Source organism: Oncorhynchus masou, chromosome 6 (genome assembly GCF_036934945.1).
Source record: "Oncorhynchus masou masou isolate Uvic2021 chromosome 6, UVic_Omas_1.1, whole genome shotgun sequence".
In the NCBI taxonomy this organism is placed as follows: Eukaryota; Metazoa; Chordata; class Actinopteri; order Salmoniformes; family Salmonidae; genus Oncorhynchus; species Oncorhynchus masou.
In genome coordinates, this window is record NC_088217.1 from 14418554 (window position 1) to 14433485 (window position 14932).

The 14932-nt window shown below is 41.8% G+C and overlaps 1 protein-coding gene across 1 annotated transcript in view; it reads left to right on the forward strand.

Annotated features, from left to right (window-relative positions):
• Positions 1 to 2880: 2880 nt before the first annotated feature.
• The window catches only part of LOC135541391 (alpha-1-syntrophin-like), an 80798-nt gene continuing 68746 nt past the window's right edge, over positions 2881 to 14932 (forward strand). Inside the window, exon 1 of the mRNA XM_064967597.1 lies at positions 2881 to 3231. Coding sequence (XP_064823669.1) covers positions 2949 to 3231 — 283 coding nt within the window. The 5' untranslated portion in view covers positions 2881 to 2948. The remainder of the gene's footprint in view (positions 3232 to 14932) is intronic.

The window sequence follows — 14932 nt, forward strand, 5'->3', positions numbered from 1 at the left end:
ATGGTGGAACCTCCCCATTCACCTTTACATTTGACTCGTTCTGTATATTCATTATGTGTCGCATTACTGACATCACAGGATGAGCAAATACAAGTCTCCTATGTCAAGATACCATAGACTGACGTGGAGACACACGCGATAGGTAGGTTCAACCACCAGAGGGTGGCAAAGGCTTGAAAAAAAACATGAAATAGGATCTAAAAAGCTATTGAACTCCATCAAAGTATTTCCCAGTGTCTTTCTTACTTTTTATTTTCTATTTCCCACAGATCACGAGCTATGGGCCAGTGAGCACAAATTATAAATTATTAGCCTTCCAAAAATGTGTAGGTGAAACCATATACAGAATACGCTTCTAAGTGTTTTGCACTGACAGATGTTCTATTGGAGTTATTTTACGGGAAACTTTCCTCACGATGTGTATCGTGGCTAAAAGGAAGACTAGAGCTTGACAGACAAACTCCTTTCTCGCGACTGTCTTGTTGTGTTCCAAATTGAAACCCTATTCCGTATGTGGTGCGCAGGTTAGCGTTTTTCGTCGTGAATCTTGTTCTGGAGGAAGCTCTGCAGAGTAGTCACTAGCTGGCACAGCCACTAAGTCATACATACAATCAGAACCATAAACTCAACCTCACTGCTAAGACTAATGCCTATAACCCAAACCTTAAATTAAGACTAAAAAGCACATTTTTGTTTTCATGAATTTGAACAATATTGTCAATTTTGACTTTGCAGCTGGCCTACCTAAGGGGAAATCGCTCAGTTCTGCCTCCAGCACAAGACTCGTGACAATAAACGTCAACCTGCATGTATAATGCACTACTTTTGACCAGAGCAACAAGAAACCTATAGGGCCCTGGCCAAAAGTGCAGGGAATAGGGTGCCATTTGGTATGGACACTCTGTTCTCTGTACTAAGAGCACACTCCCCTTACCCCTCAGGAATTCACATTTTGTCTGCCTCAGGCTCTTCGGAGTAATTGGCAGATAGGGTTGTTATTGATTAAGTTTCAGAGCCCCATACTACATCCTCGCCTACAGCATGGTGTTAACTTCTTTAGAGGAAGGGCCATATGCTAAGAGCCCAAGAAGAGGTCAATATAGCTTGTATCCCAAATGGCACCCTATTCCCTATATAGTGCACTACTGTTGATCAGGGCCCATAGTGGTCTAATAGTGAAAATCGTACTGTTTCTGGCCTAGTGAGATGGTTGGGATGTATCCCAAATGGCACCCTATTCCCTATATAGTGCACTACTGTTGATCAGGGCCCATAGTGGTCTAATAGTGAAAATCGTACTGTTTCTGGCCTAGTGAGATGGTTGGGATGGTTGTCTCCTATAAAACAGTTTATAGGTTATTGATGATTCTATTACACTGGCAATGTTAATCTCAAAATGGACTGAGTTGCTATTTCTCAGCACTTTAATAAAGTAGGCCTATGTTTCACCTTCTTCATTGAATGTGTTTTTTATATACTAAAACAAAATGGATACATATCATGTCTTTCCTTTAACCTTTTGAGGTGCAAAACTGTCGTGGACTATTAGGGCTATTATGTAAATGAATCATATAAAGTTTCCCTCTGGTAGAATTCAATATCATCACTAAAGAGGGATTGTATTGTAATACATTTTGGCTAAAGATAATGGGATATTTAGATCTACCACCATTAGATACAATGCAACATCATACAAATCGTGTATGTTTCATACAAGTGTAAAGAACAAGTTACAACATGATATTGTGGCTCCCGAGTGGCACAGCGGTCTAAGTCACTGCATTTCAGTGCTTGAGGCGTCACTACAGACACCCTGGTTTGAATCAAGCCTGTATCACAACCGGCCCGTGATTCGGAGTTCCATAGGGTGGTGCACAATTGGCCCAGTGTCAACAGGGTTTGGCCGGTGTAGGCCGTTATTGTAAATAAGAATTTGTTCTTAACTGACTTGCCTAGTTATATAAAAAAAAAATACAAAAAAAATTGTGGTGACCTTAACCCAAAACCTAGTGGCTGGTTAAGGTGTTGGTTTGACAGTTGCTGGACCTGGGTTTGAGTTCCGTTTGGGACTACCCCCCCTGAATTCCCTACACTGGTGTCAGAAGTGGGATGGCACCTGAGGCCATCGGAGGGGCATGTTGAGCGACTCGGTAAAGAGAAGCATGAGGACACACTCTCCTGAAGGAAGGGGATATTATATAACCTAGCAACCTCATCAAATGGTTTGGGCATAATGGTTAAGGTGTTGGCTGACAATTTTTATTTCACTAGTCAAGTCAGTTAAGAACACAGTTTTATTTACAATGACGGCCTATCCCGGCCAAACCCTAACGACTATGGGACTCCCAATCACGGCCGGCTGTGAAACAGCATGGAATTGAACCAGGGTTTATAGTGATGCCTCTTGCACTGAGATGCAGTGCCTTACCGACACCTGCCCCACTCGGGAGCTACAATTGCTGGACTGGTGTCCGAGTCCCGGTTGTGGCTACCCCGAATTCGCTACAATATCAATATGTTTTTATCAGAGAAAACATCAAACCTAAACCATGGTCAATAATATTAAAATATAAGATTCAAATATTTGACCCATCAAAAACATCCTTAGGAGTAGTTTGATTTGGTAGGCTACTGCAGCCTTTGACTCATGTTAAATCGGGATGTCTGTCAATAGAATGATTTCTAACACTTTGTGTTTTTTATGAAGAAATATGAAAGTCCAGGACCAATTAACTATTTGCATCGTCAAAAAAAAATGTTGGCCCCACTGCTCCAACTTTGTTCATTAATGAAAAGAATTGTGCTCAATTAACTTTCGAGTATGATATTGCAAAACATCTTGGAACAGGAGAGGGAGTTGGAGAAGGGGGCTGGGTCTCCTGCCTTACCCCTATCTCTTTACACGACTGCCAACCCGTCTATAGAGTTATTCCAGGAATGTGTTGAACATGGCTGCCGCGATGAAGGCACAGAAAACTGGACTGTTGGAACTTCGAGTTACCGTGGACCGTTGGATCCGTGTATTAGCCACACTTACGGAGGAGACTTTAACCGTGAGCCCCGGAGAGGTCGCCGAAGAACCAGTGAAACCCAACCCAACTCCCGCCGGTGACATTAATGGAGACCCAGCCAACCTCAGCTCCTTTCCCGTCCCAGAAACTATCACCAACGTTAAGCGCACGGTGAGAGTTACAAAGCAAGATGTGGGAGGACTTGGAATTAGTATTAAAGGTAAGTCCAACATGGCGCTAATAAACAACACTCTAAAACGTGTATTTGGTCCCTTTCCTACATGTAACTATGTAAACTACCCGACACTTGGATTAGAATGACCTAAAAGTAAATGCTGAAAGTAGCCTACTAAAATTATCCCTCACCGAAGACTTCAAAGGTCAGTCATTGGGTTGAAGGTTTTCGTGCTGTATGTATTGCACTAGATAGACTACGCCTATTTATCAAAGTTCTAACAGCGGAAACCTATTGAAAGAACACACCACAAACTATTCTCATCAAGACCAGCCATATCAGTTCCTCATGAAAGTATCCCAATAACCCGTGCAACGTTGCAAGCATTTTATTTTGATGACCTGATTCTCTCTGTAAACACGTTATATGACAGGGTAAAGCTCGTCTACCAGGAACGTTCGAAGTTGGTAAGGATGCATGGTAACTTTTAGTGAACGCTAGTCGATCTGCCATGCAATAATGGCATATAGTAAACTCTCCATATAGAAATAAAAGCTGATGTTATGCAAGCAGCACTGTGAAACAGTTCCATGATGTCATGGGAGTGAAATGTCTAATGTCCTCCTGTGGGAATTTGGAGCCAGAGTCTGAAATCCATACCAAAAGCTGACATTTAAGATGATATGGCAGTCTACTACATCAAACAAGTAGGCTAAGGTCCATATGTCGTATTGAATTATAAAATCTATGTATTACATGATTTTTCTTTCAAATACTGTGTTTACAAGTTATTATTACCAACATCAAAATGTCTCCGAATAGTCCATTGTCTTTTTGGATTATTCCTCAATCAAAGTTATGGCTCAAACTTGTGATTGGGAGGCAATGATCTTCCTGCTTACTGCATCATCGAAAAGCAAATAAATAAAAACCTTTGAGACACACCCTTTTCATGTAGGCTACTGGATCATCTATTGTACACTGCCCAGGGCACCATTGGAAATGAGATCCTGCTCTCAATTGGGCTCCCCTGATTCAATAAAAGTTAATAAAATATTTGTGTATAGATATATTTTTTAAACTGTAGCGTGCACATGCAATCAGATACATTGATGAAACATGCTTGTAGGAAGAGCAAGACTTTTGAGGTCTCAAGCAGAAAATACAGTATTTCTAAGAATACTACTCTACTCTTGTTTGAGCTTGTGTGTGTGTGTGTGTGTGTGTGTGTGTGTGTGTGTGTGTGTGTGTGTGTGTGTGTGTGTGTGTGTGTGTGAAGGGGGTGAGGGGAGTTCAACCCCTTCAAAATCACTTGATCTAGAGAATAACATTCCTGTGCTCAGTTATGTGTAGTAGCACCCAGGCTGATAAACTATTTTCCTCCACAAGCTTCTGCCCACCTGTAAGAACAGGCAGCTGTCACTCAGATCTCCCAACATGGTGTGGTGGCCTATAGCCTCAGCTGTCACTCAGATCTTCCAACATGGTGTGGTGGCCTATAGCCTCAGCTGTCACTCAGATCTCCCAACATGGTGTGGTGGGCTATAGCCTCAGCTGTCACTCAGATCTCCCAACATGGTGTGGTGGCCTATAGCCTCAGCTGTCACTCAGATCTTCCAACATGGTGTGGTGGCCTATAGCCTCAGCTGTCACTCAGATCTCCCAACATGGTGTGGTGGCCTATAGCCTCAGCTGTCATCTCTCCCAACATGGTGTGGTGGCCTATAGCCTCAGATCTTCCAACATGGTCTCCCAACATGGTGTGGTGGCTATAGCCTCAGCTGTCACAGATCTCCCAACATGGTGTGGTGGCCTATAGCCTCCTCCCAACATGGTGTGGTGGGCTATAGCCTCAGCTGTCACTCAGATCTCCCAACATGGTGTGGTGGCCTATAGCCTCAGCTGGTGTGGTGGCATAGCCTCAGCTGTCACTCTCTGGTGTGGTGGCCTAACATGTCACTCAGTCTCCCAACATGGTGTGGTGGCAACTGTCACTCATCTCCCAACATGGTGGTGGCCTATAGCCTCAGATCTCTCAACATGGTGTGGTGGGCTATAGCCTCAGCTGTCACTCAGATCTCCCAACATGGTGTGGTGGCCTATAGCCTCAGCTGTCACTCAGATCTCCCAACATGGTGTCTCAGATCTCCCAACATGGTGTGGTGGGCTATAGCCTCAGCTGTCACTCAGATCTCTCAACATGGTGTGGTGGGCTATAGCCTCAGATCTCTCAACATGGTGTGGTGGGCTATAGCCTCAGCTGTCACTCAGATCTCCCAACATGGTGTGGTGGCCTATAGCCTCAGCTGTCACTCAGATCTCCCAACATGGTGTCTCAGATCTCCAAACATGGTGTGGTGGGCTATAGCCTCAGCTGTCACTCAGATCTCTCAACATGGTGTGGTGGGCTATAGCCTCAGATCTCTCAACATGGTGTGGTGGGCTATAGCCTCAGCTGTCACTCAGATATCTCAACATGGTGTGGTGGGCTATAGCCTCAGCTGTCACTCAGATCTCTCCATGGTGTGGTGGGCATGTCTCAACATGGTGTGGTGGCCTATAGCCTCAGCTGTCACTCAGATCTCTTAACATGGTGTGGTGGGCTACAGCCTCAGCTGTCACTCAGATCTCCCAACATGGTGTGGTGGCCTATAGCCTCAGCTGTCACTCAGATCTCCCAACATGGTGTGGTGGCCTATAGCCTCAGCTGTCACTCAGATGTCTCAACATGGTGTGGTGGGCTATAGCCTCAGCTGTCACTCAGATGTCTCAACATGGTGTGGTGGGCTATAGCCTCAGCTGTCACTCAGATGTCTCAACATGGTGTGGTGGCCTATAGCCTCAGCTGTCACTCAGATCTCTTAACATGGTGTGGTGGGCTATAGCCTCAGCTGTCACTCAGATCTCCCAACATGGTGTGGTGGCCTATAGCCTCAGCTGTCACTCAGATCTCCCAACATGGTGTGGTGGCCTATAGCCTCAGCTGTCACTCAGATCTTCCAACATGGTGTGGTGGCCTATAGCCTCGCATTCCTTTTGATGTTTAAAACAGCAGCAGAGTTGGTTAGTAAAATACATCTCAGTCTAGTCAATGACACACACTAACATATGCACTATACACACACATACACATGGATTTAGTACTGTAGATATGTGGTAGGGGCCTGAGGGCACACAGTGTGTTGTGAAATCTGCGAATGTATTGTAATGTTTTTAAAATTGTATAAACTTCTATCATATAAAATAAGGCACCGTCATCAAACATCAATGGCTGTGTTTATCATGGCTGTTGTGAATAATGCTTATCATGGAGAGACGCTATGGCTGGGAGATGGGCGATATGTGCAGAAATCCATATTGCGATAAATTACCTGAATTGATGCGATAACTGTAAATAGAATGAAACCTTTATAACATTCATTTGCACCACAGTTTATTTTATATATTTTTTAAAATTATTATTCTTTAAACTACTACTGTCATCCAGGACCTCTATCAGGTGGTGTCAGAGGAAGAGACAAAAAATTACCAAAAACTCCAGCCATCCAATCCATAGACTGTTCGCTCTGCTACCGTCTCACAAACGGTACCAGAGCATTGGCTCTTAGACCAACAGGCTCAGAGACAGCTTCTACCCCTAAGCCATAAGACAGCTAAATAGCCAGACTGCTAAGTAGTCAATTAATGGTACCGGAATGATCTGCACTCCCTACACACACTCACTAGACTATATATAGACACTAAATTGACACTGCTCAAAAGACTTGAAAATGTCTTTCTAATAATAATCAACAACCATCTTGACAGAGCTTGAGGAATCTGTTTAAAGAATAATGGGAATATATTGTACAATCCAGGTGTGGAAAGCTCTAGAGACTTACCCAGAAAGAGTCACAGCTGTAATCACTGCCGAAGGTGATTTTAACATGTATTGATTCAGGGGGTTGAATACTTCTGTAATCAAGATACTGTATATTAGTGGTTTATTTTTATTAATAAAAAAAACATGTTAGAATTTTTCTTCCACTTTGACAGAGTATTTTGTGTAGATAATTCACAAAAAAAACGACAATTAAATCAATTTTAATCCCACTTAGTAACACAACAAAATGTGGAAAAAGTCAAGCGGTGTGAATACTTTCTGAAGGCACAGTAGCATTGCCTTTAAATTGTTTAACTTGGGTCAAATGTCTCGGGTAGCCTTCCACAAGCTTCCCACAATACATTGGGTGAGAGGACATTTCTCCAAAAAGTACAATCTTTGTCCACATGTGCAGTTGCTAACCGTAGTCTGGCTTTTTTTATGGCAGTTTTGGAGCAGTGGCTTCTTCCTTGCTGAGTGGCCTTTCAGGTGATGTCAATATAGGACCACTTACATATCTGTTCAATCTAACCCTGGAATGTAATGAATTTCTGAACATCGGGAAATCAGCATTTGTCCTACCAATTTTTAAAAGGGGGAGATCAAACTATTTTAAATAATTATAGGCCAATCTCAAAGCTGTCACCCCTGGTGAAAATACTTGAAACCCTTGTGAGTGAACAGCTAAAAGAGTTTTTATTTACTAACTCTATTTTTATCAATGTACCAATCGGGCTTCAGGAAGAAGCATAGCACAATTACAGCAGCCATGAAGGTTTTAAATGATACCATTGAAGCCCTTGACTAAAAACGGCACTGTGTCTCACTTTTTATTGATCTCGCTAAGACTTGATACAGTTGATCATGCTATACTAAGGGAGAGAGTGTAGGTCTTTCAGAGCATGCAGTTGCATGGTTCGCTAACTATCTGTCTGATAGAACTCAGTGCACTCAATTTGATGGGCTTATGTCTGTTAAATTGGCTGTCTTTTAATGGTGTATATTTACAATGTATATAAATGATTTACACAAAAATTTCCAAAATGCGCAACTTCATTTTTATGCTGATGATACTGTTATTTACTGTTGTGCCTCGTCTCTTACAAAAGCTTTCCAGAACTTGTAAACTGCTTTTTATACTGTTCAACATACCTTGTGTCAATTGAAGCTTATCCTCAATACTGACAACTAAACTAATGGTGTTTTCTAAAGCAAGAAATATACCCCTGAACCTTTCACCTATAACTACCTGTCAGGGCAAGGAGATTGAGGTTGTAACCTCATATAAATATCTTGTCATTTTAATTGATGACGGCCTCTCTTTTAAATTGCATATTCAACAACTTACAAAAAAATTGAATCTGAAATTGTGATTTTATTTTAGGAATAAGGCCTGTTATTCTTTTGAAGCCAGAAGGAGGCCAGTATCAGCTACATTTATACCTTTACTAGACTATGGGGAGATTTTATATATGAATGCTTCCGCTCAGTGTTTTGAGATCAATTGACACTCTTTACCATGGCACTTTGAGATTTATTTTAAACTGCAAAACCATTACGCACCACTGCACTTTGTATACCAGGGTTGGCTGGCCTTCTCTAGTCACTCGTAGGCTCAGTCACTGGTATACTTTTATTTACAAAGCCATTTAGGGTTTACTACCTTTTTATTTGTGCATTTTTATTGTTCAGAGATGTGGTGGGTTCTCTCTTCGTTCGCTGGACTTTATCCTGCTAACTGTTCCAAATGTCCAAACTAAATTTGGTAAAAGGGCTTTTATGTACTCTGCGCCATCGTCTTGGAACGCTTTACAAAATAGTTTTAAACTGGAAGAACCTGTCCCGATTGGTATTTTTAAATCACTGATGAATGATCTTGAGACTGATTCCCTGACCTGTCAATGTTTTTAATTTGCTGTTTTTGATTTTGTTATACTCTTGTGAATTCTATGGTGTTGACTAGATTACTTGTAGTTTTTCATGTTGTTTGTCTGTAATTTTTGTAATGACTTGGTGCTGCCTATCTTGGCCAGGACGCTCTTAAAAAATAGATTTTAAATCTCAATGAGCCCTTCCTGCTTAAATAATGGTTAAATACATAAATAGGACTAATTTTACTGTGGATATAGATACTTTTGTACCTGTTTCCCCAGCATCTTCACAAAGTCCTTTGCTGTTGTTCTGGGATTGATTTGCACTTTTCGCACCAAAGTACGTTCATCTCTAAGATACAGAGCGCGTCTCCTTCCTGAGTGGTATGACAGCTGCTTTGTCCCATGGGGTTTATACTTGCGTACTATTGTTTGTACAGATGAACGTGGTACCTTCAGGCGTTTGGAAATTGCTCCCAAGGATGAACCAGTCTTGTGGAGCTCTACAATTTTTTTTCTGAGGTCTTGGGTGATTTCTTTTGATTTTCCCATGATGTCAAGCAAAGAGGCACTGAGTTTGAAGGTAGGCCTTGAAATACATCTACAGGTACACCTCAAATTGACTCAAATGATGTCAATTAGTCTATCAGGAGCTTCTAAAGCCACAGCATCATTTCTGGAATGTTCCAAGCTGTTAAAGGCACAGGCAACTTAGTGTATGTAAACCTCTGACCCACTGGAATTGTGATACAGTGAAATAATCTGTCTGTAAACAATTGTTGGAAAACTTACTTGTGTCATGCACAAAGTAGATGTCCTAACTGCCAAAACTATAGTTTGTTAACGAGAAATTTGTGGAGTGGTTGAAAAAACAAGTTATGTAAACTTCCGACTTCAACTGTACATACCTCAAATACTTCGTACCTCTGCACATTTATCTGGTACTAGTATGCCCTGTACAGTGCATTCACAAAGTATTCAGACCCCTTGACCTTTCCACATTTGTTATGTTACTGCCTTATTCTAAACTGGATTAAATCATTTTTCCCCCTCATCAACCTACATACAATACCCAATAAAGACAAAGCAAAACCTGGTCTTTAGAAATGTCTGCAAATGTGTTAAAAAAAACAACTGAAATGTCACATTTCCATGGGTTTTGAGACCCTTTACTCAGTACTTTGTTGAAGTACCTTTGGCAGCGATTACAGCCTCAAATCTTCTTGGGTATGGCACTACAAGATTGGCCACCTGTATTTGGTGAGTTTCTCCCATTCTTCTCTGCAGATCCTCTCAAACTCTGTCAGGTTGGATGGGTAGCGTCACTGCACAGCTATTTTCAGGTCTCTCCAAAGATGTTAAGTCGGGCTCTGGCTGGGCCACTCAAGGACATTGAGATTTGTCCCGAAACCTCTTCTACGTTGTCTTGGCTGTGTGCTTAGGGTCATTGTCCTGTTGAAAGGTGAACCTTCACCCCCAGTCTGAGGTCCTGAGCACTCTGGAGCAGGTTTTCATCAAGGCTCTCTCTATACTTTGCTCCGTTAATCTTTCCCTGGATTCTGACTAGTCTCCCAGTCTCCCATAGCATGATGCTGCCACAACCATGCTTCACCTTAGGGATGGTGCCAGGTTTCCTCCAGACGCAACGTTTGGCATTCAGGCCAAGTAGTTCAATCTTGGTTTCATCAGACCAGAGAATCTCTTGGCAAACACCAGGCGAGCTGTCATATGCCTTTTGCTGAGGAGTGGCTTCCCGTCTGGCCACTCTACCATAAAGGCCTGATTGGTGGAATGCTGCAGAGATGGTGATACTTCTGAAGGTTCCCCCATCTCCACAGAGGAACTTTGGAGCTCTGTCACAGTGACCATTGGGTTCTTGGTCACCTCCCTGACCAAGGCTCTTCTCCCCCAATTGCTCAGTTTGGCCAGGTGGCCAGGTCTAGGAAGAGTCTTGGTGGTGTGCGTAAAGATAGGCAGAGGGCACCAGAGAGGGAGAGTGGAAGCAGGCGTGATACAAAGAGTGCTCAGTGTGAACTGAGCACATGTGACAGACGTGACAGAGTCGGGAGACGCCGTGGAGAACGTTCTGCTGCCTGCAACATCCTCCAGAATAACCGGTTTGGCGGTGGGTCAGTCATGGTGTAGAGTGGCATTTCTTTGGGGGGCCGCACAGCCCTCCATGTGCTCACCAGAGGTAGCCTGACTGCCATTAGGTACCGAGATGAGAGCCTCAGACCCCTTGTGAGACCATATGTTGATGCGGTTGGCCCTGGGTTCCTCCTAATGCAAGACAATGCTAGACCTCATGTGGCTGGAGTGTGTCAGCAATTCCTGCAAAAGGAAGGCATTGATGCTATGGACTGGCCCGCCCGTTCCCCAGACCTGAATCCAATTGAGCACATCTGGGACATCATGTCTCGTTCCATCCACCAACGCCACGTTGCACCACAGACTGTCCAGGAGTTAGCCGATGCTTTAGTCCAGGTCTGGGTGGAGATCCCCCAGGAGACCATCCGCCACCTCATCAGGAGCATGCCCAGGCGTTGTAGGGAGGTCATACAGGCACGTGGAGGCCACACACACTACTGAGCCTCATTTTGACTTGTTTTAAGGACATTACATCAAAGTTGGATCAGCCTGTAGTGTGGTTTTCCACTTTAATCCAAATCCAGACCTCCATGGGTTGATAAATTTGATTTCCATTGATCATTTTTGTGATTTTGTTGTCAGCACATTCAACTATGTAAAGAAAAAAGTATTTAACAAGAATATTTCATTCATTCAGATCTAGGATGTGTTATTTTAGTGTTCCCTTTATTTTTTTGAGCAGTGTATATATATTTTTAAATACTCATTGGTTGTATCCCTCAGGGCAGACAAAGTGAAACATGTCAATTATAAATCTCCTTAGATAATTTAGTCAGAATCAATAAAGTGTTTTGCGTTCCTCATTGAATTGTTAGTCAAACCGTCTATTCACACTGTGGGAACAAAGAAGTGATGTCCTCCTGAAAGGTTGTAGTTTGCCCAGATGCAGGGACAAGACTCTACAGCTGACTTAAGGGACATTCTGAAGAGCACTCGTCTGGTGGTTTATACGGTACTATGCAGATGATACTGTAGTATGTTAGCGTGTCCGTCCAGCCGTCCCAGCCAGTTACGTATTATATGGGTGAAAGTGTACTGACCAGGTCCTGGGGGGATTATTGGCATCCAATGGCTTGTATTTGCACTGTCCTGGGGGCAGGGTAAGAGGTCCAGAGTGTTTTGTGTAATACAGTGAAAGAAGCTTACGTGATAATTGGCTATAGTTTCTCTGGTACAAATGCTCAATGAAAAAGCTTAAGATATTATTTTAAGATTCACGGTGTGGGCCCTTGGACCTTTGAGACTTATACGGTTAAGAGGTGGCTCAAGTCTGCATAAAATATTCAGAGACACTTATTGTCCTCTAGACTCTCACATGCAAGCTTTACGAAAGATCTATGTTAATGTAGGCCTCAGCATTACGAAAGATCTATGTTAATGTAGACCTCAGCTTTACAAAAGATCTATGTTAATGTAGGCCTCAGCACTACAAAGATCTATGTTAATGTTGGCCTCAGCATTACAAAGATCTATGTTAATGTAGACCTCAAAAGATCATGTTAATGTAGACCTCAAAGATCTATGTTAATGTAGACCAAAGATCTGTGTTAGTAGGCTTTATTACAAAGATCTATGTTAATGTAGGCCTCAGCATTACAAAGATCTATGTTAATGTAGGCCTCAGCATTACAAAGATCTATGTTAATGTAGGCCTCAGCATTACAAAGATCTATGTTAATGTAGACCTCAGCATTACAAAATCTATCTATGTTAATGTAGGCCTCAGCATTACAAAATATCTATGTTAATGTAGGCCTCAGCATTACAAAAGATCTATGTTAATGTAGGCCTCAGCATTACAAAAGATCTATGTTAATGTAGGCCTCAGCATTACAAAAGATCTATGTTAATGTAGGCCTCAGCATTACAAAAGATCTATGTTAATGTAGGCCTCAGCATTACAAAAGATCTATGTTAATGTAGACCTCAGCATTACAAAAGATCTATGTTAATGTCTGTGTTAGGCCTTACAAAGATCTGTGTTAATGTAGGCCTCAGCATTACAAAGATCTATGTTAATGTAGGCCTCAGCATTACAAAGATCTATGTTAATGTAGGCCTCAGCATTACAAAGATCTATGTTAATGTAGGCCTCAGCATTACAAAAGATCTATGTTAATGTAGGCCTCAGCATTACAAAAGATCTATGTTAATGTAGGCCTCAGCATTACAAAAGATCTATGCATTACAAAGATCTATGTTAATGTAGGCCTCAGCTTTACAAAAGATCTATGTTAATGTAGGCCTCAGCATTACAAAGATCTATGTTAATGTAGGCCTCAGCATTACAAAAGATCTATGTTAATGTAGGCCTCAGCATTACAAAGATCTATGTTAATGTAGGCCTCAGCATTACAAAAGATCTATGTTAATGTAGGCCTCAGCATTACAAAAGATCTATGTTAATGTAGGCCTCAGCATTACAAAAGATCTATGTTAATGTAGGCCTCAGCATTACAAAAGATCTATGTTAATGTAGGCCTCAGCATTACAAAGATCTATGTTAATGTAGTCCTCAGGAGCCGAATTCCTAACAAAGGCTGAATTCCAAACATCAAACACATCAGGTCCTGCTCCAGGTGTTTGAAACAAGAATCAATAGTATAAATGTGAGTTGTAATTCAAAAAACATTTAAGATGTTCTTTTAAGTGTGATTCTTTTCCCTTATAACTAATATGACGCATGGTCAAATAAATAGCGTGGAAATTATGTTAAAATCAGAACAATAACATCTGATTATATTTCTTTGGTGAAAATCACATTCAATAAACTCCTTGGGGTATGAATGCTTGCTATTTAAGTATTGCACAATATTCAGTGTGATTTCTTTGTTTAGAATTTCACATTCAACTTGATTGCCAAGAATGTAGTCCAATGAAATATTGCCCCAGAAGCTTATGATTGGTTCATGATCTAATCTAAAAGTCTATTTGGAGTTTGTTCCTTGGTGATTTCTATTTGATCACCTGGTGATATTACAGTCTGGATACATTTTTCAGCAATTTCAGTTTTTATCAGTTGAATCACTGAGGATATTTTTTTCTCGCTGTCTCTCGCCTCAAATGCCTCTCACACAATTCATCAGAGGGCAGAATCTCAACTTGGTGGGCATTATTTCTGCACCTCAATCACCGAACAAACAAACATCAAATGTCACTCTAGCGTGCACCGCTAGACCGAGACAGACATAAAAGGCATAGATCATGTTGACAGCGGAGGGACTCGCCGTCTGTGCCGATACCACTGGGATTGAGATGCATGGGCGCGGTGTATCAACCCCAGCATTTTTTATTGAAGGCACCTGGCTCTAGTCTCAGAAAGAGGATGCACAATGTAAATCTGTGGAATCGCCACGTATGAGCCAACCTGTGACAGATATATATTCGGAATTAATTTGATTTAATCCTCTTTCTGTACATTTCTCAGCCGGCTTTAAGGACGAGACCTAACTGGCCTTGACATTATTGACAATATTTACCAAGAAAGGGCCCCGTGGAAGTAGCAGATTCATCAGTCTATGAACTGAGCTTCATTATCCTGTTAGAGAGTAGAGACTGCAGCGGGGCAAAGTGGATGACTGGTGTCTTCGTATGTTCTAAAACTGCAGTCTTAATGGGAAACTTATCCCTTGCTCAGCTTTTCGAAAGAACTGCTTGAGCACGGCTTTGCCTTCAGAAAGTATTCAAACCCCTTGACTAAATCCACATTTTATGTTACAGCCTGAATTCAAAATGGATGAAATATATTTTTTGCCCACCCATCTACACACAATACCCCATAATGATAAAGTGAAAACATGTTTTAGAAATGTTTGCAAATGTATTATATCTAATTTACATAAATATTCCCACCCCTGAGTCAATA